The sequence below is a fragment of the Dendrobates tinctorius genome, unplaced genomic scaffold (assembly GCF_039654945.1).
Source record: "Dendrobates tinctorius isolate UK_male_01 unplaced genomic scaffold, ASM3965494v1 ptg000044l, whole genome shotgun sequence".
Classification (NCBI taxonomy): Eukaryota; Metazoa; Chordata; class Amphibia; order Anura; family Dendrobatidae; genus Dendrobates; species Dendrobates tinctorius.
In genome coordinates this window covers 16,444,232-16,466,455 of record NW_027361712.1, presented here as the reverse complement: position 1 = coordinate 16,466,455, position 22,224 = coordinate 16,444,232, and the positions used below count along the sequence as shown (strand labels likewise).

Here is a 22,224-nt window from a genome sequence, read left to right as displayed (position 1 = left end):
CCACCTTGACAGAATGCAGCAGTAGTGCTGCACAAGGTGGCTCTTTTACTTAAAAACCCCTGGGGGGGGGTGCCAGGTCCCTTTAATTTTGTGTGTGACTCCAAATCCAGGCATCCATTGGTTAATGAATTTGATTTCCATTGATGATTTTTGTGTGATTTTGTTGTCAGCACATTCAACTTTGTACAGAACAAAGTATTCAATGAGAATATTTCTTTCATTCGGTCCTAGGATGTGTTGTTTGAGTGTTCCCTTTATTTTTTTGAGCAGTGAATATGAAGCTGTGCATTGCAATCCTACATTAGACCGATTACCAGGGACATCTGAAAGAGCCCTTAATCACAATAGGTCACTTGGATTTATACTTGTTTGAACATAATCAGAGATTTATAAAGACCAATGATCGCCTTCTCTTGATTGATGGAATATTTAACCTAAAAAGACTTGTTACTGTGTTATTCAGGGTAACAGAAGACAGTTGATAATTTGCACAGTTGCTACCTCAGCTTTAGGTTTCTTTCAGAGCTTTTTTTTTTTTTTCATTTTTTATCTAAATGACTAATTTTCCCATCAGTGTGGCATCCATATGGAGAACAGATTTTCCGAGTCTCATTTGCAAAAATGGATGATTATAGGACATGCACAGAATTTACAGAAGGGATGCATGCATCCATTAAAAAACGTTGGATGTATGAATGGTTCCATAAAACTCTGGGTCAGTGTGCTGCCTATCTTCAAAAGGGACAACACAAAGATGGGAACAATTGATGTGTGAATGTAGGTATAGGCCCAGATACGTCAAGACTACTGTGAACGAGGCTAGTCTCTATGGGACTAACCTTACTTCTATTAGAAACTGAAGTGAGATATCTGGTGTAAGATGAGGCTTAGCTTGTCATGAATTTTGGAGTGCTGAGCAAAATTGGCGTGAGAATGCCAACATTCAAAATAGTTTTGTGCGACTCGAAATTGGGACAAAGTTTTGTGACTTTACAAAGTATTTTATTCCAAAAATCGTGCATCATCACTTTGAATCTGGGCCTTAGATGGTTAACACCGGACAACAGTAGGGTGATACACAGATGGTTGGATGGATCTGTGTGCCATACGTTATTTTCACAGATCAATACACTTGAATGGGTGGGATAGATTGGCGAATCAGATCAAAAAGTCATGTCAGTTTATTTCTTTTGCAGGCTAAAAAAAAATAAATGTGAGCATGCCTATACACTATCATGGAGATGTGTTCTCTCCTTGAAAAACAAAGAATTAACTTTTAGTCTGGAATCGAACATGAAGATCAGCCTGAGGCGAGGATCACGCTTGCGATGAAACTCACACGAGTCTCGCACTTCAATATCCGGCACTGTGCCGGCACTCGGGATCAGAGTGTGCGGCTGCATAGAAATACATGCAGCTGCACACTCCGGTCCAGAGTGCTGGCGGCAGTGACGGATATTGAGGTGTGAGTTTCTCGCAAGTGTGATCCCGGCCTTACCTTTCAGTTCCAGCCCATAGCTAGCTATTTAAAGGGAACATGTCACCAGGTTTGACCACTATAAGATGCAGCCACTGCCTTTCAGGGCTTATCTACAGCATTCTATAATGCTGTAGATAAGCCTCCGATCTGATCTGAAAGATAAGAAAAATAAGTTTTATTATATTCACCTGGGGAATGGTCCGGTCTGATGGGTGTTGCAGGTCCGGGTGCGGCGCCTCCCATCTTCTTGCGACGCCGCCCTCCCGCTTGCTTCATAGGCTCCCCGGCATTGCGCTCCTGCGCAGGCGTACTTATCTGGCCTGTTGAGGGCAGAGCAAAGTACTGCAGTGCACAGGTGCTGGGTCTCTCTGACCTTTCCCCGGCGCCTGCGCACTGCAGTACTTTGCTCTGCCCTCAACAGGCCAGAGAAGTACGCCTGTGCAGGAGCGCGATGCTGGGGAGGCATGAAGCAAGCAGGAGGGCAGCTTCGCAAGAAGATGGGAGGTGCCGGAACCCGGACCTGCAGCACCCATCGGACTGCACCCCCCCCCCGGTAGAGTATAAGGGTATGCTTCCATGCTGCATACTTGCAGCGCTTTAGACGCAGCAGAAACCCCGCTCCGCCCAAAGCGCCACACCCTGTTGTACGCGCGGTGATACTACATGTGCTCATTGCACACATGCGGAATCACCGCATCCTATCCATAGACTGGGTTATTTATCTTGCGGAGACGCTCCGTCTCTGCAAGATAAATAGACATGCTGCGGCTGGAAAGGCGCGCTGCATGTCCGTAATTTCGGGTGTGTCATCCGTGTCCCTGCACGCATAGTGGAGACGGGATTTCATAAAATCCCCTCCACTATGCTGTAACATCTGGACTCTGCGGATTGAATGCTGTGGCTGTGCGCAGCGTTCAACCGCAGTAAATCCTGAAAACATGCGCTACGTGGAAACATACCCTAATAAAACGTATTTTTTTTTTTTTTCAGGTCGGATCGGGGGCTTATCTACAGCATTATAGAGTGCTGTAGATAAGCCCTGAAAGGCAGTGGCCACATCTTATATCTGCCAAACCTGGTGATAGGTTCGCTTTAATACATTTCCACCATTAATTGCTAAACTGGCCACCCCTGATATTCCTGTCATATTTGTTATATTTGCCTCAGCAGGAGCGCTTTCCTGCAAAGGATAAATAGAGAAACTGAAGCACAGCCGGCTAAAAGCACCTTTCGTGTCTCCCCTTTTTCCTCATAGATTGTAAGCTTGCGAGCAGGGCCCTCATTCCTCTTGGTATCTGTTATGATCTATGTGATTATTGTTATGCTGTAATGTCTATTGTCTGAACAAGTCCCCTCTGAAATGTAAAGTCCTGCGGAATATGTTGGTGCTATAGAAATAAAATTATTATTAAATGCATTCTTTGTATCTCAGCCCACCTTCTAGTACTGGCCAGTGACATTGGAATTAAGAACAGGAAAGGCGTGAAGTTTTCTGTCATTGTAGGGTTACTAAATACACTGGCGGATGAGTGACAAACATTATTGGGCACCAATGGATGCAATTATTGTATTTTTTTGCATCATTTTACCTAAGATTTAACCCTTAGACGATTTTAGTTCAGGCATAGCAGGAACCAAGCACGTTGAATATAGTTTCTGGATTCTATTTCTATAATTGCCTTGTAATGTTTTCATTTCCTGTTGTGACTGCCATATTGGGACACCCAAGTGATGGGTGTCTCAATATGGAAACTGCTGCTGGTACCAACATATTGCGCGGTACCACCAGCGGAACTCCGTCAGAACACCGTCGCAACACGCTCTCACACTCACGCAGCCTCTTGCGCGGTACCACCAGCGGAACACTGTCGTACTGCGCCTGCACGAATTCCACGCAGGCGCAGTGATTCATTAAGCTGATCCCAGCGGCAGATGCGCGACGTGTCTACAGGCAGAGGAAGCAGGTCTCATTAAAGGGGTTTTCCCACGAACGAAAGTTCATTTTAAAAATTGTCTGTGTCTGACCATGTACGGAGCATACCGCATCTCCTGGGCAGGGGAGGAAGCAAAAGACAATACTGACATTACAGCAGGGTGTCACAGAGGATTCATTTTGTTAAGGTAAAATACAGTGCCTTGCGAAAGTATTCGGCCCCCTGGAACTTTTCAACCTTTTCCCACATATCATGCTTCAAACATCAAGATACCAAATGTAAATTTTTGGTGAAGACTAAACAACAAGTGGGACACAATTGTGAAGTTGAACAAAATTTTTTGGTTATTTTAAATTTTTGTGGAAATTCAAAAACTGAAAAGTGGGGCGTGCAATATTATTCAGTCCCTTTTAACTTAAAGGAAAGGTGCCGCAATTTTATATAATTTGCAAAAAAAGAGTAAGTAACAAAACATGTTTCAGCAAATGTTGTACTAACTAGGATTTATGGTTTGTTTGTAATAATGTTTTAATGTAGCCACTGGGCGCTGCCATCTTGATTTGCAGATCTGTGGAGGACTCATACAGTCTGCAAGTATGGCCGTCCCTGGACATAGGAGACTGCGTCGGCTCCCGACCCACCATGCAGCCTCATTAGCAGTGAACTGGGCACGCCCCTGTGGGCTGCACCATTCACTGCTGTAGGTGTGGCTGGGCGCCATTTTACTGTAGCCCAGTGCTATCTGCTGAGCTCCACTTTCTGCACCGTGCTTCCTGCTCCAGCTCCACTGTCCTCCTGCTCTGTCTCCGCCTCCTCACTCACACACAGCCCCAGTGATCTCCGGTAATCTGACACCTTTGCTTTTATGAGAGCTTTCATGGCTGTCTGAGGAGGACAGTGACACATACAGCCCATAGTCTAGTGTATAATTGGGGGGAGGGGGGGGCTGGAAGTTTCACCAGTGTGGGCATATCTGTAATACTGTCTGGTGTGATACTGCCTGCTGAGCCGTGTATCTAATCCTCTCCTGTGATACTGACTGCTGAGCCGTGTATCTAATCCTCTCCTGTGTGATACTGTCTGCTGAGCCGTGTATCTAATCCTCTCCTGTGTGATACTGCCTGCTGAGCCGTGTATCTAATCCTCTCCTGTGATACTGACTGCTGAACCGTGTATCTAATCCTCTCCTGTGTGATACTGTCTGCTGAACCGTGTATCTAATCCTCTCCTGTGTGATACTGTCTGCTGAGCCGTGTATCTATTCCTATCGTGTGACACTGTCTGCTGAGCCGTGTATCTAATCCTCTCCTGTGTGACACTGTCTGCTGAACCGTGTATCTATTCCTATCCTGTGTGATACTGTCTGCTGAGCCGTGTATCTAATCCTCTCCTGTGTGATACTGTCTGCTGAGCCGTGTATCTAATCCTCTCCTGTGTGATACTGTCTGCTGAGCCGTGTATCTAATCCTCTCCTGTGTGATACTGTCTGCAGAGCCGTGTATCTAATCCTCTCCTGTGTGATACTGACTGCTGAACCGTGTATCTAATCCTCTCCTGTGTGATACTGTCTGCTGAGCCGTGTATCTATTCCTATCCTGTGTGACACTGACTGCTGAGCCGTGTATCTAATCCTCTCCTGTGTGATACTGACTGCTGAACCGTGTATCTAATTCTCTGCCGTGTGATACTGCTCTCCTGAAATACTCTGTGCTGCTGTCACCCTGCTGGTTTTATGTGTGATCTATATGGCGGCATTGTGTATGATCTATATGGCGGTATTATTTGTGATCTGCTAAAAGGGGACCCATTCTAGGGTGGTTCTGGCTGAGCACCTGCACACGGGTCAGGGGTAATAGGTGCAGTCAGGGGAGGGCTGGGGAGGCAGCTGAAGAGAGGGGTCTCATTTTTATCGTTGCTGTATGGCTCCATTCCCCCCCATCCTGCTTCCCAGCGTCACCCCGGACTGCGCCTGTCGCCTCGCTTTCACACATCGCCAGGACAGAATCTGAGGAGGGGAATGGGGTCTTTGCATGCAAAGTCTGGATCAGAACAGGCCATCAATCAGCAGAAATGTTTCCTGGATTTCTGTGCTGCTGTCTCCCTGCTCCTCCCCCATATATCTCCCTCTGTGCCCCCCATAGACCAGCGCACTGCTCTCCTGAAATACTCTGCTGCTGTCATCCTGCTCCTCCCCTATACATCTCCCTCTGTGCCCCCCATAGACCAGCGCACTGCTCTCCTGAAATACTGTGTGCTGCTGTCACTCTGCTCCCTCTACCATATATCTCTGTGTGCCCCCATAGACCAGCACACTGCTCTCCTGAAATACTCTGTGCTGCTGTCACCCTGCTCCCTCCACCATATATCTCTCTCTGTGCCCCCCATAGACCAGCACACTGCTCTCCTGAAATACTGTGTGCTGCTGTCACCCTGCTCCCAGAATCCTTGCTGCCTGCCATCCTCGGTGACCGAAGACCCCATCCCTCTCCTCAGATCCTGTCCTGGCGATGTGTGAAAGCAAGGCGACAGGGGCCTGATATATGGAGGAAGGAGCAGGGTGACAGCAGCACAGAGTATTTCAGGAGAGCAGTGTGCTGGTCTATGGGGGGGTCACAGAGGGAGATGTATGGGGGAAGGAGCAGGGTGACAGCAGCACAGAGTATTTCAGGAGAGCAGTGTGCTGGTCTATGGGGGGCACCCTGTTCGGTGCCAGGGATTGTACATAGAGCGCTGTGTTTTATACACATGGATGTACCGTCTTCTTGTCTGCTCCACAGAAATCCAGGAAACATTTCTGCTGATTGGTGACCTGTTCTGATCCAGACTTTACATGAAAAGACAGTCAGTATAACTTTGCAGGCCCCATCAAAATGGCTGCTCACTGTGTTCCTAGATGTCATCCTCTCTTTTCCCTTAGCAAACACCCAGTAGGGGAGGAGAGGAGTGACACCACACCCATGTCAGCAGATTCCGCCCATATAGTGTCCATTTTAGGGCATGATCATATATCAAAATCAAACATCATGGACACTATGCCCATAATTACTGCAGGACAGTAATGTGAGCTAGTTGTACAGTACACTAGGTTTTTGTGCCAAATTTCAGTATCTGCTCCCCCTAGTGTTAACAAGTGGAAATGCCAAACTTTTTAAAATTATTTTTGATATTTTACAAAATTAAAAACAAATGATAATATTTTTAAAGAAAATGTAAACATTAATTCTTTACATTTTTTTTCAATTGCTGAAAATTTTTTTTTGGGATGGCACCTTCCCTTTTAATACTTTGTTGCGTCACATTTTGCTGTGATTACAGCTGCAAGTCACTTGGGGTATGTCTCTATCAGTTTTGTACATGGAGAGACTGAAATTCTTGCCCATTCTTCCTCGGCAAACAGCTCGAGCTCAGTGAGGTTTGATGGAGATAGTTTGTGAACAGCAGATAACAGCTCTTTCCACAGATTCTCGATTGGATTCAGGTCTGGACTTTGTCTTGGCCAGAAAAGGTTGAAAAATTCCAAGGGGCCGAATACTTTCGCAAGGCACTGTATTTCACTGACTGTTTTTAAACAATATTTTACCTCACAAATTGTATCCTCTGCGATCTCCTGCTGTAATGTCAGTATTGTCTTTTGCTTCCTCCCCTGCCCAGGAGCTGTGGTATGTTCTGTACACGGTCAGACACCGGGGTGAGAGAGACAGAGCACAGGGGGGAGACGGCTCAAATAGGACAGCTCATGAGGGGAGAACACAGCTCATTTTGTGAGGTTAAATATCTCACTGACTGTTTTTTAAACAATATTTTACCTCACAAAATGTATCCTCTGCGATCTCCTGCTGTAATGTCAGTATTGTGTTTTGCTTCCTCCCCTGCCCAGGAGCTGTGGTATGTTCTGTAAACCGTCAGACACAGGGGTGAGAGAGACCGAGCACAGGGGGGTGACAGCTCAAACAGGACAGCACATTGAGGGGAGAACACAACACAGGAAGGAGAGAGACAGCAGACAAGGGGGATAGCACATGGGGAAGACAGGTCAAAGAAGAAAGCACAGATGGGAGAAGTCAGCACATGGGGAAAGAGAGAGTGGATAGGTGGGTGAGCACATGGGGGGAGAGATTCTCAACGCTGCAAAGCCTGCCCCCATCATGACATTACCGCCCTCCCGCTGAGATAGCATCGGGCCTCCATCTAGTACTATAGAAGCAGCAATGAGATGATGCAAAGTATTATGCTATGTGCCCACGTTGCGGATTTTGATGCGGATCCGCAGCGTTTTTGGACACGTGGAATTGCATCAAATCTGCAGTGTAGTGCACATCCAATGTTAGTCAAAGGTAAATTAAGAATTGCTGTGCACATGCTGTGGAAATATCCACTTACATTTCTCTCTCACCAGGTTTATGCTACTCCATCTGAGAGCAGCATAGTGTAGGGACAGAGACCCCAATTTTAACAATGTGTGACTTAGTTTTTTGGATGCAACACTTTTGATAAAAACAGTTTTTTTTTCAGCTGCAATTCTAGCAGAGCTCAGAAAGCTGTGCCCTATATAGTTACACCATTGATTATTAGCTTTGTGTACCCTGCACATGGACAGTAGGCTGCTAATCAGTGGTGGGGGGTGGGTTTAACAAATCATGATCACTAGATGGCAATGGGTAGCTAGTCCTGTAGTAATAATCATCTACTGATAAAACACTGATTTTTATTGAAACAGCAACACACAGCCTAGTAAATGATACATCAATGGAATCAGTTTCATCCCCTACATCAAGCTGCTCTCAGATTACATTACACAAACCTGCTGACAGATTCCCTTTAAGGGGTTAAGTAATGTATGGCGTATTGTGTATGCAGTTCATAACAGATGTGTCTATACGTTTGGTGTATCAATACATTTTACTTTTTTTTTTTTTTTTTTTTAAAGTTTTGTTACAGAGGGAAACTGAAGTGCTGCTGTGTATTTTGATTATACCAATGATAGTGTCTTCTGTGGAAGCATGGCTACCTGGCAGCTGAGAAGCGCTTTGGAACTGGCTTTAATTCAGCAGCCTGACGCTGTGACAACCGATCTACTTGACAAGATGCTTGAGGTCCCATTGAAAGATAGGTATCGTAGACTGGACCTGCGGACGCTGCTTCCAGGTGTTGAACAGGTATATAATCAAGAATCTTGTCATTTGTTTTCTCCAGTTTTCATCCCAATGCTGCATGTAACGCCAGCTTCACAGGCATTAGTACTTTTCTGTTTCTTTTATTATATACTGTAGCATAAGCTTAAACTGTCACTCAGTGTTTAAGATGGAAAGTGTAAATATTTCACACGAATTTATACTATTCTTCATATCCTAGTCCCAACATCTTCGCAGTGTGATCAATGCTCTCAATATCCTGGAGAAATATGGAAAGAATCTCCTCTCACCACACAGACCTAAGTTCTGGAGAAGTGTCAAATTTAACAACCCAGTGTTTAAATCGACTGTGGATGCCGTTAATGTAAGTTGGAATTGTGGCGATTATTCATTGCCTGGCTGTGCGATTACAGTCAGGCATGTTTTACTCTAAAGCGCTAGCCCAATCACACTATACGCCTATAAATAAATTTTGTAAATTCACATAAAGACTTATGTGAAATGGTAAATATAAAGCAAGGATAACGCTATATGAAATACATACTGATCATAAATATTAATGAAATATAGCAGAATTAAGTGCTCATACAATACAATTGTAACAAGCTTCCTTTCCTACACAACTACTTTCTGAACAACTCTCTTAATCTGTTGGCCCTCACTGAAACCTGGATTCAGGATTCTGACACTGTCTCTCCTGCTGCCATTTCCTACGGTGGCTTACAATTCTCTCACTCCCCGAGACCCACAAACAGACCTGGTGGTGGAGTTGGCATACTCCTGTCCCCACAATGCACTTTCCAGGTCATCCCCCCGTCCCATCACTCTTATTCCCTTCTTTTGAGGTCCACACCATCAGGCTCTTCCGTCCCCTCTCCGTCAGGGTAGCGGTCATATACCGGCCCCCAGGCTCACCCACCCACTTCCTTGACCACTTTTCAGCCTGGCTGCCACACTTCATGTCCTCAGAACTACCAACCCTCATCCTGGGAGACTTCAACATCCCCATTAACAGCCCTAATTCCACATCTGCATCCCAGCTTCTATCACTAACCACCTCTCTAGGCCTCTCACAGCTTTCAACCTCTGAGACACATAAGGACGGTAACACCCTTGATCTGGTCTTCTGCCGGCTCTGTTCAATCTCCCACCTAAATAACTCACCGCTTCCACTCTCTGACCACAACATTCTCTCCTTCACGCTCACAAATCCTCGCCCACCCCAGCTCATTCCTACCTACCACACAGTCAGAAATCTACAAGCTATTAACCCTCAGACACTTTCAGATTCCCTACACTCATCTCTGTCCCCAATCTCCTTTCCTGTCCTAATCTGGCTGTTCATCACTACAATGACACTCTTAGAAGCACCCTTGACCAAGTAGCTCCCCTCACCCTCAGAACCTCCAAACACAGAGTAAAACAGCCCTGGCTCACATTGCAAACTCAACTTCTCCAGCGATGCTCCAGGAGTGCTGAACGCCTATGGAGAAAAACCCGCACACCAGAAGACTTCATCCACTTCAAATTTATGTTAAGAACCTATAATACTGCCCTTCACCTTGCCAAACAGACCTACTTCACCACCCTGATCTCACTAGTCAACAACTCCAAGAAACTTTTTGACACTTTTCACTCCCTCCTCAGGCCAAAAGCACAAGCCGCTATCACAGACATTTGTGCTGATGACCTGGCCTCCCACTTTACAGTAAAAATAGATAATATCCGTCAAGAAATCTGCTCCCAACCACCAAGTGCTGTGATTCCCATCCCTTCCTGCATCTCCCCTGGCTCACTCTCCACATTTGATCCCATCACAGAAGAAGAAGTCTCCAGACTCCTCTCTTCTTCTCGTCCGACTACATGCACTACCGACCCCATTCCCTCACATCTCCTCCAGTCTCTCTCTCCAGTCGTCACAACCCACCTAACTACAATCTTTAATCTCTCCCTCTCCTCGGGCATTTTCCCGTCCTCCTTCAAACACGCCATCGTTACTCCATTACTAAAGAAACCTGCTCTCGACCCATCCTGCACAAACAACTACAGACCAGTCTCCAATCTCCCCTTCATCTCTAAACTTTTGGAACGCCTAGTTTACTCCCGCCTTACCCGTTACCTCTCCATTCACTCCCTTCTAGACCCTTCACAGTCCGGCTTCCGCCCCCTACATTCGACTGAAACTGCACTCATCAAAGTGACCAATGACCTTCTGACAGCAAAACGTAACGGTGACCACTCTCTGCTCATTCTTCTTGACCTATCTGCAGCTTTCGATACTGTTGACCACCCTCTCCTACTCTCTAGGCTCCAGTCACTAGGCATTAAGGACACTGCAATCTCCTGGTTCTCTTCCTATCTCTCTGACCGCTCCTTCAGTGTTTTGTTCTATGGCTCCACGTCATCTCCTCTTCCTCTTGCTGTCGGGGTACCTCAGGGCTCAGTCCTTGGCCCCTTCTTTTCTCTCTCTACACGGCCCCAATTGGACAGACCATCAGCAGATTTGGCTTTCAGTACCATCTTTATGCTGATGACACACAACTATACACGTCTTCCCCCGACCTTACCCCCGCTGTACTACAGAACGCCAGTGACTGTCTGTCCGCAGTCTCCAATATCATGTCCGCTCTCTATCTGAAACTCAACCTCTCCAAAACTGAACTTCTTCTGCTCCCGCCGTCTACTAACCTCCCTAAATCTGACATTTCCCTCTCCGTGGGTGGTACCACAATAACACCCCGGCAGCAGGCGCGCTGTCTGGGTGTTATGTTTGACACCAATCTCTCCTTCACATCCCATATACAATCTCTTGCCGCTTACACCTAAAGAACATCTCTAGAATCCGCCCTTTTCTCACTATGGAAACAACAAAAACCCTCACTGTTGCATTGATCCACTCTCGCCTGGATTACTGCAACGCTCTATTAATTGGCCTCCCCGTCACTCGACTATCCCCTCTCCAGTCCATACTTAATGCAGCGGCCAGGATCGTCCATCTGGCTAATCGGTACTCGGACGCGTCCGCTCTTCGCCAGTCCTTACATTGGCTGCCCATTCATTATAGGATCCAATTCAAAGTACTTGTTCTCACCCACAAAGCTCTCCACAGTGCGGCACCCCCTTACATCTCTTCACTCATTTCTGTCTATCGGCCTAGCCGATCGCTGCGCTCTGCAAACGACTTTCGACTAACCTCTGCACTAATCCGTACCTCCCACTCCCGACTCCAAGACTTCTCCCGTGCTGCTCCTATCCTCTGGAATGCTCTACCCCAAGAAATCAGGACTATCCACAATTTGCATAGTTTTAGGCGCTCCCTCAAAACACACCTGTTCAGAGCGGCCTATCACATTCACTAATCAAAGTCATTCTCTGTGTAAGTGTGCGTGTGTAGCCCATTCACTATCTCCATCCATCCTTCACTCCCGCAAGATGGCTGGACCTTCATTGTAAATACACCATTGTAAATACACACCTGTACTTTGTATCTCCCTCACCTCATTGTAGATTGTAAGCTCTCACGAGCAGGGTCGTCTTATTTCGTCTTATTTTGCTTTAATTATTGTATTGTTAACGTTGTTACTTATGACTTGTGTTTTGAAACTGTTAAACTGTAAAGCGCTGCGGAATATGTTGGCGCTATATAAATAAAGATTATTATTATAATATCCCATGCTAAATCTATGAACCATTGAGGAGTGGTCATCTACAGTAAAGTACAAGTGTAATGCTGCAGTAGTCATCTAGAGTAAAGTATAGGTATAGTGTAGAGCTATAAAATATCTATATAAAATCAGTCACAGCCCAAAACCTAAATTGAATCAGTATCTAATAGTATCCCATAAGACTATTGATATATGTATAAAGATATGGTATATCTCATGATGTCGAGTATACTGCAGCACTGAAGGTAATCTGCTAAGAATGTTTACAGGGAATATAATTCACCATACATTAAAAGAATATTGAGCAGACCACTGAAAGGAGTCAGGATAGGCAAGGTCTCCACCCCGACGCACGTTTCGCCCAGAGCTTCTTCCGGGGGGGTGTCTGGGTGAGGAGAGGGCGGCTATTTATATTGGGCTCAGCCAATGACTTAATACAAAAAGAGACTTGCATAAATCAGAAGGGATGAGGGATGATTCTCTGTCTGTGTATATCAGCGCATGCAGCGTCCTCTCTCTCCCCCCCCCCCCCCCCCCGCCCCGCTAGAGGTGCACTTACGGGAGCTGAGACGCAGGCTGGAACGCATGCGAGTCAGAGCTGAGAACTCCCGGAAGTGCCCGGGGCATAAGTAGGACGCGCATGCACTCAACATGGACAGTGAAAGCAATAAAGTAACGATGTGCACGGATGGATTTATGACTGTATTGGTCCAATATCTGCCGTAGTGGAACAAAATGAGGAAAATATAGAATGCCTGCAGGGATATTCTTATGATTAATGCATAACAATGTGTATATGTATATCTGCTTTTTGTTACTTATTAGATTGGCCTCTTTTTTGCTCTGTCTCAGAATATTTCAGAGTGCTGATAAAGGTTTAGAAGTCTAGTGACTTCAGGGTTGATTTTGCTATCAGAAGTGTTGGACAATATTTTTGTAGGTTGTTTTTGGCAGATTGCAGACAGTGTCTTTCCTTTCCTGTCCTTTTTAGTTAGCCAGGCCCCATCATTTGCTCAGCCTATTTTCCTGCCTTTGTTTATAATTTCATCTTGTTTCACCGTCAATACATGTGGGGGGCTGTCTTTCCTTTGGGTCTGCTCTGGGACAGTTAGTTTTGCTCTTTTCTTGCTTTAGGCTTATGTAGCTCTCCGGTTTTGACGAGGCGTCTAGGACCAACGTAGGAACGCTCCACGACTGCTGCTAGTTGTGCGGTTAAGTTCAGGGATCTGCAATCTGCATAGTTACCAACTTCTCTGGTTTTCTGAGACTTAGCTTGTTTATTTTTTCCTCCTCGATGACCCATTCATAACAGTCAGGTCAGAGTATTCAGTGCTAGAGTGGACACATAACGACGTGAACTAAAAAATCACCACTGTATTCATACATTGTAAAATCTGAGGTTTGACATTATATACCACAATGTATTATATCTAGTGCAGAACTTTCCATATAATGCATAATGTGTGTGTATGTGCGTATGTGAATATATTGATTACATGAAAAAACGAGCTTAAGGCTGTGTGCACACGTCGCAGATTTGGATGCGGATCTGCAGCGTTTATGACTGCACGGATTTGCATCAAATACGCAGTGTAGTGCACAGCCAATGTAAACCTATGGTGAATGGAGATTAGTTGTGCACATGCTCCATTCTTTTTGCAGATCTGCAGCGTTTCTGCACCCATTGACTTCAATTGAGTCAGGCACATCCGCAGCAAAACCGCAGATGTAAAAAAAGATCTGCGGATTTGCTGCAGATGTGGGTGCTAAAAACGCTGCAGATCGGGAGGAGGGAGGTGTGTGTGTGACTGTGTGTGTGTCTGTGTAAGCTGCTATTGTCTGATGGGACTACTTCTCCCATCCGGGTATGAATGCTCACAGTGACAGCATTGCCAATGATGGGAAAGTAGTCCCATCAGACAATGCAAGTGTTCAGTAGTAAAAAAAAAAAAAAAACATACAGTACATACATATAACATTCATTAGACAGTAACATACAACATATAACATAGAGTACATAGTCCACTGAAGCGCTCAATATCCTGTAATAAAGATAAAAATAATAAACCAACCTATATTTACCTTTCCGCCGTAATCCAGTTAATAACTAGTGTCCCACGACGATCTCCCCTGTAGAACTACAGATGCGCAATTTCTGGGGCGGCTGGGGGCAGCTGTTTGTAACCGGGGGGGGGAGGCAATAACCATGGTCCCTTCCTAGTCTATGAATATCTGTCCATAGATCTGTGGATAGGTAGATCTATGGATAGATTGTTCTGTCTATCTGTGTGTGTGTAATGGAGTATGCAAAGTAAGAGGTTGGACAAAGAAATGACATCACAAGCCTTTTTTTTTTTTTTTTTTTTCAAATAAGGGTGTGTGCACACGCTGCCGATTCTGCTGCGGATACGCAGCAGATTTGGCCGCTGCGGATCTGCAGCAGTTTCTGCTGCGGTGTTCAGTACCATTATTCCCTATGGGAAATGGAAACCGCTGTGCAGACGCTGCGGAATTTTCCGCGCGGATTATCTGCGGTTTCTAAACCGCAGCAAGAATTGACATGTCAATTCTTTCTGCGGATTCCGCAGCGGTTTCCTATTTCCACCATTGTGGAGATGGTGAAACCGCAGGGCGAAACCGCAGGATAATCCGCAGATAAAATCTGCGGATTTTGCAAAATCCGCGCGGATGAATCCACAGCAGATTCCGCAGCGTGTGCACGTACCCTAACAGATCTTTATTTAGCTTACTAAAGCGCATACAAATCCGCATTAAAAAAACGCATCAAAAATGCGCAGATTTTTACCTGTGTTTTCTGCCAAGAGATGCAGATTCTGTGCAGAAAATTCTGCAGGCAAATCTGCAACGTGTGCACATACCCTTATAGGTGAATCAGGTTGAGTTGTCAATTGAGAATCATTGAGCTGATTGAGTATCTGAAAACTTGTTTTTTTTGCCAGAGACTGCATCAATGTAGTACAGGGGCTGTGTATTTGCAGCAAAGAGCTATTCACTTTAAACGGAACCTGTCATCAGGATTGTGCACAGAAACCTACAGACAGTGTCAGATTGGCGTCGTTGTACTGATTAAAATGATACCTTGATTGATGAAATCCATCTTGTGGTTGTTTTATCTTTATTTTCAGTTTTGAATTAATGATATGCTCGTGCTCCGGGGCGGCCTATGGGGAAGGGGTTCTTCATGTGGTGCTCTGCTTAGGTATTTACCAGTAAACTTGGCACATATGGGGTATTCACTTTCTATAAAATGATGGCTAGTATATACCATCACTTTATCATTGGGTTTGACGTCTGATGAAGAATGAAGGCGCTGCAATACTTACTGTATTTTTCAGACTATAAGACGCACCTTTTCCCCAAAATATTTGGGAGGAAAATGGGAGGTGCGTCTTATTGTCCAAACCCAGGCTTACTGGGGGGGGGGTTGCGGAGTGTTTAGCAGTGGAACCGGTGGCGGCAGAGGTGTGGTGATTCTGAGGCTCAGTGTCGGCGGTGTGGAGTGCACCTGAGCAGGGTCCTTTCCTCAGGGTGCCGGCGGCAGAAATGTGGTGACGTCACGGCCCGGTGTCCACGATTTAGCAGTGCCAAGTGCATCACCAGATTCTCTGCAGCCATCTTCCTGACACCATGGGCCACCTGAGGCGGCGCATGCGCAGATTGAGATTTCTGAGCCCCTTGGCTTCAGGAAAATGTCCGTCGGAGGCCGTGTGAGCGCAGATTGAGATCTCGGCAGCCATTTTCCTGAAGCCGAGGGCCGCCGAGATCTCAATCTGCGCACACGCGGCCTCAGGAATATTGCCCCTGAGAAACCGGTTATGCACTCGGCTCTGCTTGCCATGGACACCAGTCTGCAACGTCACCACATTTCTGCTGCCGGCATCCTGAGAAAGGGACCCTGCTCCATGCTCTGCCTCACCGCTGACACCGGACCCGCAGCATCGCACCCCGGGACTGCAGCATTGCCCCACTTCTGCCGCCGCCGGCTTCCTGAGGAAGTGGCCATGCCTCCTGTGACCCCGCTGTACCACCGCCAGCCCTCAGGTAAGATACCTTAAATTCGCATAATAAGACGGACCCCCATCTTTTAAAAATCTTTTTTCTGCTATTTTCCACCCCAAAATTTTGGGTGCGTCTTGTGGTCTGCCCACACAGAGTTGTGTGGGCAGACAGCGGCGGGACACACAACCCACACACCCACACACGCACACTGCCCTCCCGATGCGATAGCATCGGGCCCACATCTAGTTTCTATATAATGAGCCACTGCTTTTCTTATCTCCTAGGGTGGGCGTCATGTCTTGTCATTGTATGGCTACACACAGTCTCTTCCAGATGGTCTTAGCTTTCCAGATACTGAGGTGGAACCAGATATCGCCAATGTTGCCGCTGTGACAGCAGATGTCATCATCCTGCACCGTGAGCTCAATCTTTTGATTTCTGTGAGTGCCTCATTGCTTTCAGGTCTGACTTCTGTTTTTCAAATCCTGTAATTATCCTCACCAGAATTCATAACCTATTTTTTTCCCAGAAATCCCATCCATACCAGGATCAAGTGGCAAAGGAACTGATGGCTATGAATGTGCCTCAGGTAACGTAGGTTTCGATATCTTGAGTTTTGACAATAAAATGTGTTGATTTATGCATCCTTTCGGATAAAAGCTTTTGTGACAATTGGGTTTTGTATACTTGCAGCCAGCCTTGGTTCCAGATTCGGTTGTTTTTTCTAGACCTACCCCATCAGGTAATACAAATATTGCTTTGTCATTTAAATATACTTTTTTTTTTCTCAGCCTTTTATTACACAATTCTACCAAAATCCTGAAATGTGCATGGTAAAAAAAAATCTGTGCACTTCCAATGATAATGAAAAATCTTTTATTTTATTACACAACCATATTAACAAAAGGACAAACAGTTTAAAGCCCTCAAGTATGTAAGTGGCCAAGGGGTTACACTAAACATCTCATGTGAACCCTAACAACAAGCGGAATAGGCCCTAAATTTGGACAAGGGAACCAACAATGCAAAATTTACCCAACTCATAAGCATTAATTTCCGTGTAAGTTAGTATGTATAGACAAATAGTAAATGTCATGTGTGCACACATACAGCTCTGGCAAAAATTAAGAGCCCACTAGAACAAAACCCTGTCATGGGCAGCCCATTCTCCATACCTGAACCCCATTGAAAACCTCTGGAATCAAGAGGATGATCACAAGCCATCAAACAAAGAAGAACTGCTTAAATTTTTGAGCCAGAAGCAGTGTGAAAGACAGGTGGCAAGCATGCCAAGACGCATGAAAGCTGTTTTTAAAAATCATGGTTATTTCACAAAATATTGATTTCTGAACTCTTCCTGAGGTAAAACATTAGTATTGTTGTTGTTTCTAAATGATTATAAAATTGTTTTATTTGCATTATTTGAGGTCTGAAAGCTCTTTTTTTTTTTTTTTTTTTATTTTGACCATTTTTCTTTGTCAGAAACAAATGCTAAATTTATTGCTTGGAAATTCGGTGACATGTCAGAAGTTTATAGACTAAAAGAACAATTTACATTTTACTCAAAAATATACCTATAAAGAGAAAAGTCAGAGAAACTGAACATTTGGAAGTGGTCTCTTAATTTTTGCCAGAGCTGTATGTAGCACAACTGTGGGAGATTGAAGGTAAAAGCCACTGCCCAATGTGTTATGTATTCTAGAATTGCATTATATGCTGGATTTGTCTGTTAGCGCATGCTTTATTTTAAAGGCATTATGACATTTCCAGAAACTAACTTTTTATTTTTGGGTACGGATTATGTCTCTAGTCTCAGAAACGTCTCCTGAAGGATGTGGCCTGTGTGGCGTGAAGACAGTCTCTGTTGTGTGTAATTCCTGCAACGATGCGCTGTGTGTAGCGTGCGATCAGAGGGTGCACTCTCATCCCAATCGTTCACATCACCAGCGCACCCAATATGGCACACCACCCACGCACAGGTATTGGTCATTTTGTCATATATAGAAATTGTTTTATTACTTCAATGTGTATTTCAAATATAAATGTTTGCAAATTGTCTTACAATTAGTCAGTTGTGTCTGTGTGTTTAAGAACTACAATAATTGCGTACTCTGATTTGCATAATCATGTGATCTGGTCATTCGTAATTTGTTAAAGGGTTGTCCATTACGTTTTTAATATCAAGAATGGGCCCTTAGAAGTAGTCAAATAACAAAGTACAGATACTCGTCTACTGCAGCAGTGTCCTTGTCTCCCTACCAATCTTCTCTCTTCATGTGGTCATATCACGTGACTGCTGCTTAATACCTTCATGGGCTTAAAAAAAATATAGTGGACAACACATTTATTAACCTAATTCTTGTAGATATGCAGAAAGTAAGACACAGGCAGAAGAGCGTATAACTGCTGATCACTTACATAGGGTTTGCTTGTAGTCTAGTACCATGGAGACTTATGTGTGTACTGAGCTGTAGACACTTAAGGCTATGTTCACACACAGTGTGTTTGATCTGGGTTTTTTTCCCGCGGGCAAAACCTGCTCGCTTAGCAGTAAAGAAGCAAGTAAAAAAAAAAAGCAGGTTTTGCTGAGGGTTTGCCGCGATTTTGTCAGGGTACATTTGTCTCTTGTGCATGCTGATAATGTGTAGTGCATAAAAAATAAATCTGATTCAACTTCATCAGGTTTTGGCACCAAATCGTAGCAAAACCTGATATCTGCGTTTTTGTGCAGCGATTTTTGCTTTAAGTGGGTGAAAAACACTGAAAGAAGTGACATGCTGCATTTTGCAAAAACGCGGCTCTTTGACAAAACGGTCAAAAAAAGAAAACAAAAGCAAGCTGTGTGCTTGAGATATCTGAAATCTCATTGACCTTGCTGGTATTGTGAATCACAGCCGAAATGTTGCATAAAGAATGCAGTGTGTGAACATATTCTAACAGTAAGTCGGATATTTTAAGACTATTTGCAGAGCTATTTTTTTCTAGATGTGCTGAAGCAATAAAACAATTTTTGCTACAAAATGTACATTCCCTTTAACCAGACCTCTGAAGGCTTATTTTCCTTTTAACTTGTTTTTTCTTTTTTTTAAAAGGCTCAAGGAAGATGAATTTCTTTCACATGTTTCATCTCGCCCACCATGGCAATGTATGTCATGCCATATCTTAAATAGAGGGGGGTCAGTGCTGTGTGTGGGCTGTGATCGCCCCCGTGGTTGTAACAATGCATCAAGCTTGGCATTAGACGCCTCTTTGCAGAAAGACACATGGGGGTGCCAGGCTTGTACTCTACAAAATCCTTCTTCAGCCGTCTTGTGTGCAGCGTGTGAGCGGCCTCGCTTAGCCGGGAAACCATCTAGAGATGTCCTTGAGTCTGCTGCTTTTACCTTGATGGAAGCTGGAGACTTATGCAAGACAGCCGGCTTCACTGACCATAGTCGATTTATGTCTAAGTCAGAAAATAGCAAGACAACTGTGCTTGGTAGTATGTATGACAAAGCTGCCAATATTGTGAGAAGTAATCCAAAGCCACTAACCCAAGTGAATAACAATGCTAGCCTTCTTCACTCAAAGAAAAGTCCCGATAACGCCTTCATGCCTGAGAGACCCATCATTGACTTGAAAAGCAGCTTGGACATTTTTTCTGAACGGCTAAATAGTGAAAAGGAAGATCAAATGAAAATGTCAAAGGTAATTGTAATAACAGGATAGTAAACTGTTAAAATAAGTGCGAAAGGGATTGAAGTACTCTAACCTTTATGTGGATCCTAGGGTTGGCAGTGCTCGCACTGCACCTATTACAACACGGGCACTGGCCATGTTTGTCAGGTGTGTGACCGAACTAGCGAAGGAGTGGTACCTACAGAAGAAGATAAGAAAAAGGAAGAACACAGACAGAAAAAATATCAGGATGAGATGAGACAGAAGCAATTAAAGGAGGATGGAGCAAAAATAGTGGCACTGATTAAGGTTAGTGAAATGCAAAAAAGAAACTTGCAGTGTTCACTTTATGAAAAGCACCTTCCCATGCTTCCTGATCCATCATATTGGTGTCATGGAATGAAAGTTTTAGGTGCACAATGTATATTATGTAAACCATCTGAATTCATATTTAAAGGAGTATTCCCATTTCCAAGATCCTATCCCAATATATAGTAGGTGTAATAATAGTAATAATGTTCGTAAATACCTCAAACTAGAAATGTAGTGTAGTTTTTCAGATTCACTGTCTTTCCCCATGTGCAGGCATTGTAGGACCTTAGGTATTCACGGGTTATGACCTCTAGCAACTAGCTAACTGTCACTATGTCAGTGGCTGTAACCTTGGATACCTAAGGTCCTGCAATGCCTGCATATGGGGAAAGCAACATAGCAAATCAGAAAATCAATACCACATTTCTAATTGGATGTATTTGTTAATATTATTATTATTACACCCACTATATATTGGGAAAGAATCTTGGAGACTGGAATACCTCTTTAAGGCTGCATTAATGGGAATCTGTTTATAGGATCAATCCTCCTAAGCTCTCTATTTGAACATGCAGGCCATGGAAAGCTGAATAAAATGATCTCTTGACATCCAATGTCTTATTTGACAGAAATACTCATTTTTTTTTTTTTTATGTAAATGAGCTATTAAGCTCTATTGGCTGGACACAGATTTCCCTGAGATCCTGCTTTCAGAACTCATTTTAAATGGAAGGGGGCTTTAGCAGTGAGCCATGTAATGACTGACAGTTACAGTATAATCATACTCGGCAGCACTTAATACAAACAACTACAGTTGTCCTCTTAGGCTAGGGTCACAAAAAATCAGTCCGATTTTCATGCCGAAGAGTGGGACAATTATTTTTATCATTGGTCATCTGTGTGCTGTCTGTATGCAATCAGTTTTTTTTTTGTTTTGTTTTTTTTTTACTGAAAAGTTATTAATCATGTACAGTAGCACTTAAAGTTTCCTATGTCACAGAATTGTAATGTATCCATAAAAATCGGATACTATACTCTGTATGGCATCCGCTTTTTTTTTTTTGTCTCACACCTCTAGACTTGAATGGGCGAGTCTCATCCAATTTAAGAGTTAGATTGCAGCATGCTGCAATTTTTTTTTCTTGCGCCAAATCGGTATGACAAAAAAAAAAATTCAGTAGCACTGCCTTATTTAATAACATTGGTCCGAGTGCAATACTTTTTTTTTTTTTTTGCTTTGTACTCATCTGATTTATAAACAATCTGCAGTTGTTGTTCTTCTTTTTTTTAAATCAGATAATTTTTATTAACAAGATTCAAAATGACATTGCACACAATTGTGTCCAAAAAAGGAGCATAGACATATTTACAAACATTATAAAACCAATCCCCCATTTCCCTCCCTCCACCCCCCCTCCCTTAAATCCTCAATAGCCAATAATGAGACATTAGCATCCATTGCTTACACGTTTAAACAGCATCCCTCCGGAATCAGTTTCTCTCCACCCATGGTTTCCAAAGTGATTCAAAAGATTTCACACTTTTCCATTTTAACAACTACATCAGACTGTCTATAAAATTCCCGCAGAGTCGGCGGCTCTCCACTCAACCAGTGTCTGGCAATCAATTTACGTGCAACATACAATAATCTAGCTATGGCCAGTTTATGATGATTTTGAACTTGGATCTCCTCTACATAACCCAAAATGCATACCACAGGGTCCCATGTGATTGTACATCCATACGATTTCCCAATTGCTTCTCCCACCTCCAACCAGTATGCATTCAGTCTCGTACATTGCCATAACATATGCAGAATCCCCGCTCCCTCAGACCGACACCTAGGACATTCAGAAGTCTGTCTCAACCCTGCCCTATAAAGCCTATCTGGAGTTCTATATACTCTGTGAAGTACATAATATTGTGAAAGTCTACCCGGCTCACTTAATGATAACTGAGGAATATATGCCATGATATCTTCCCATATATCCTCCTCTATCCTTCCCACCTCTTCCTCCCATTTC

The 22,224-nt window shown here is 44.1% G+C and overlaps 1 protein-coding gene across 2 annotated transcripts in view; it reads left to right on the top strand.

The window, feature by feature from the left end:
* RNF31 (ring finger protein 31) overlaps positions 1 to 22,224 on the top strand; it is a 103,406-nt gene that overhangs the window by 6,915 nt on the left and 74,267 nt on the right. For both annotated transcript variants that reach the window (XM_073575367.1, XM_073575366.1), the window contains exons 2-9: positions 8,342 to 8,570; positions 8,767 to 8,910; positions 16,516 to 16,671; positions 16,761 to 16,820; positions 16,925 to 16,973; positions 18,042 to 18,210; positions 19,324 to 19,918; positions 20,000 to 20,197. In XM_073575367.1, coding sequence (XP_073431468.1) covers positions 8,415 to 8,570; positions 8,767 to 8,910; positions 16,516 to 16,671; positions 16,761 to 16,820; positions 16,925 to 16,973; positions 18,042 to 18,210; positions 19,324 to 19,918; positions 20,000 to 20,197 — 1,527 coding nt within the window. In that variant the 5' untranslated portion in view covers positions 8,342 to 8,414. The remainder of the gene's footprint in view (positions 1 to 8,341; positions 8,571 to 8,766; positions 8,911 to 16,515; positions 16,672 to 16,760; positions 16,821 to 16,924; positions 16,974 to 18,041; positions 18,211 to 19,323; positions 19,919 to 19,999; positions 20,198 to 22,224) is intronic.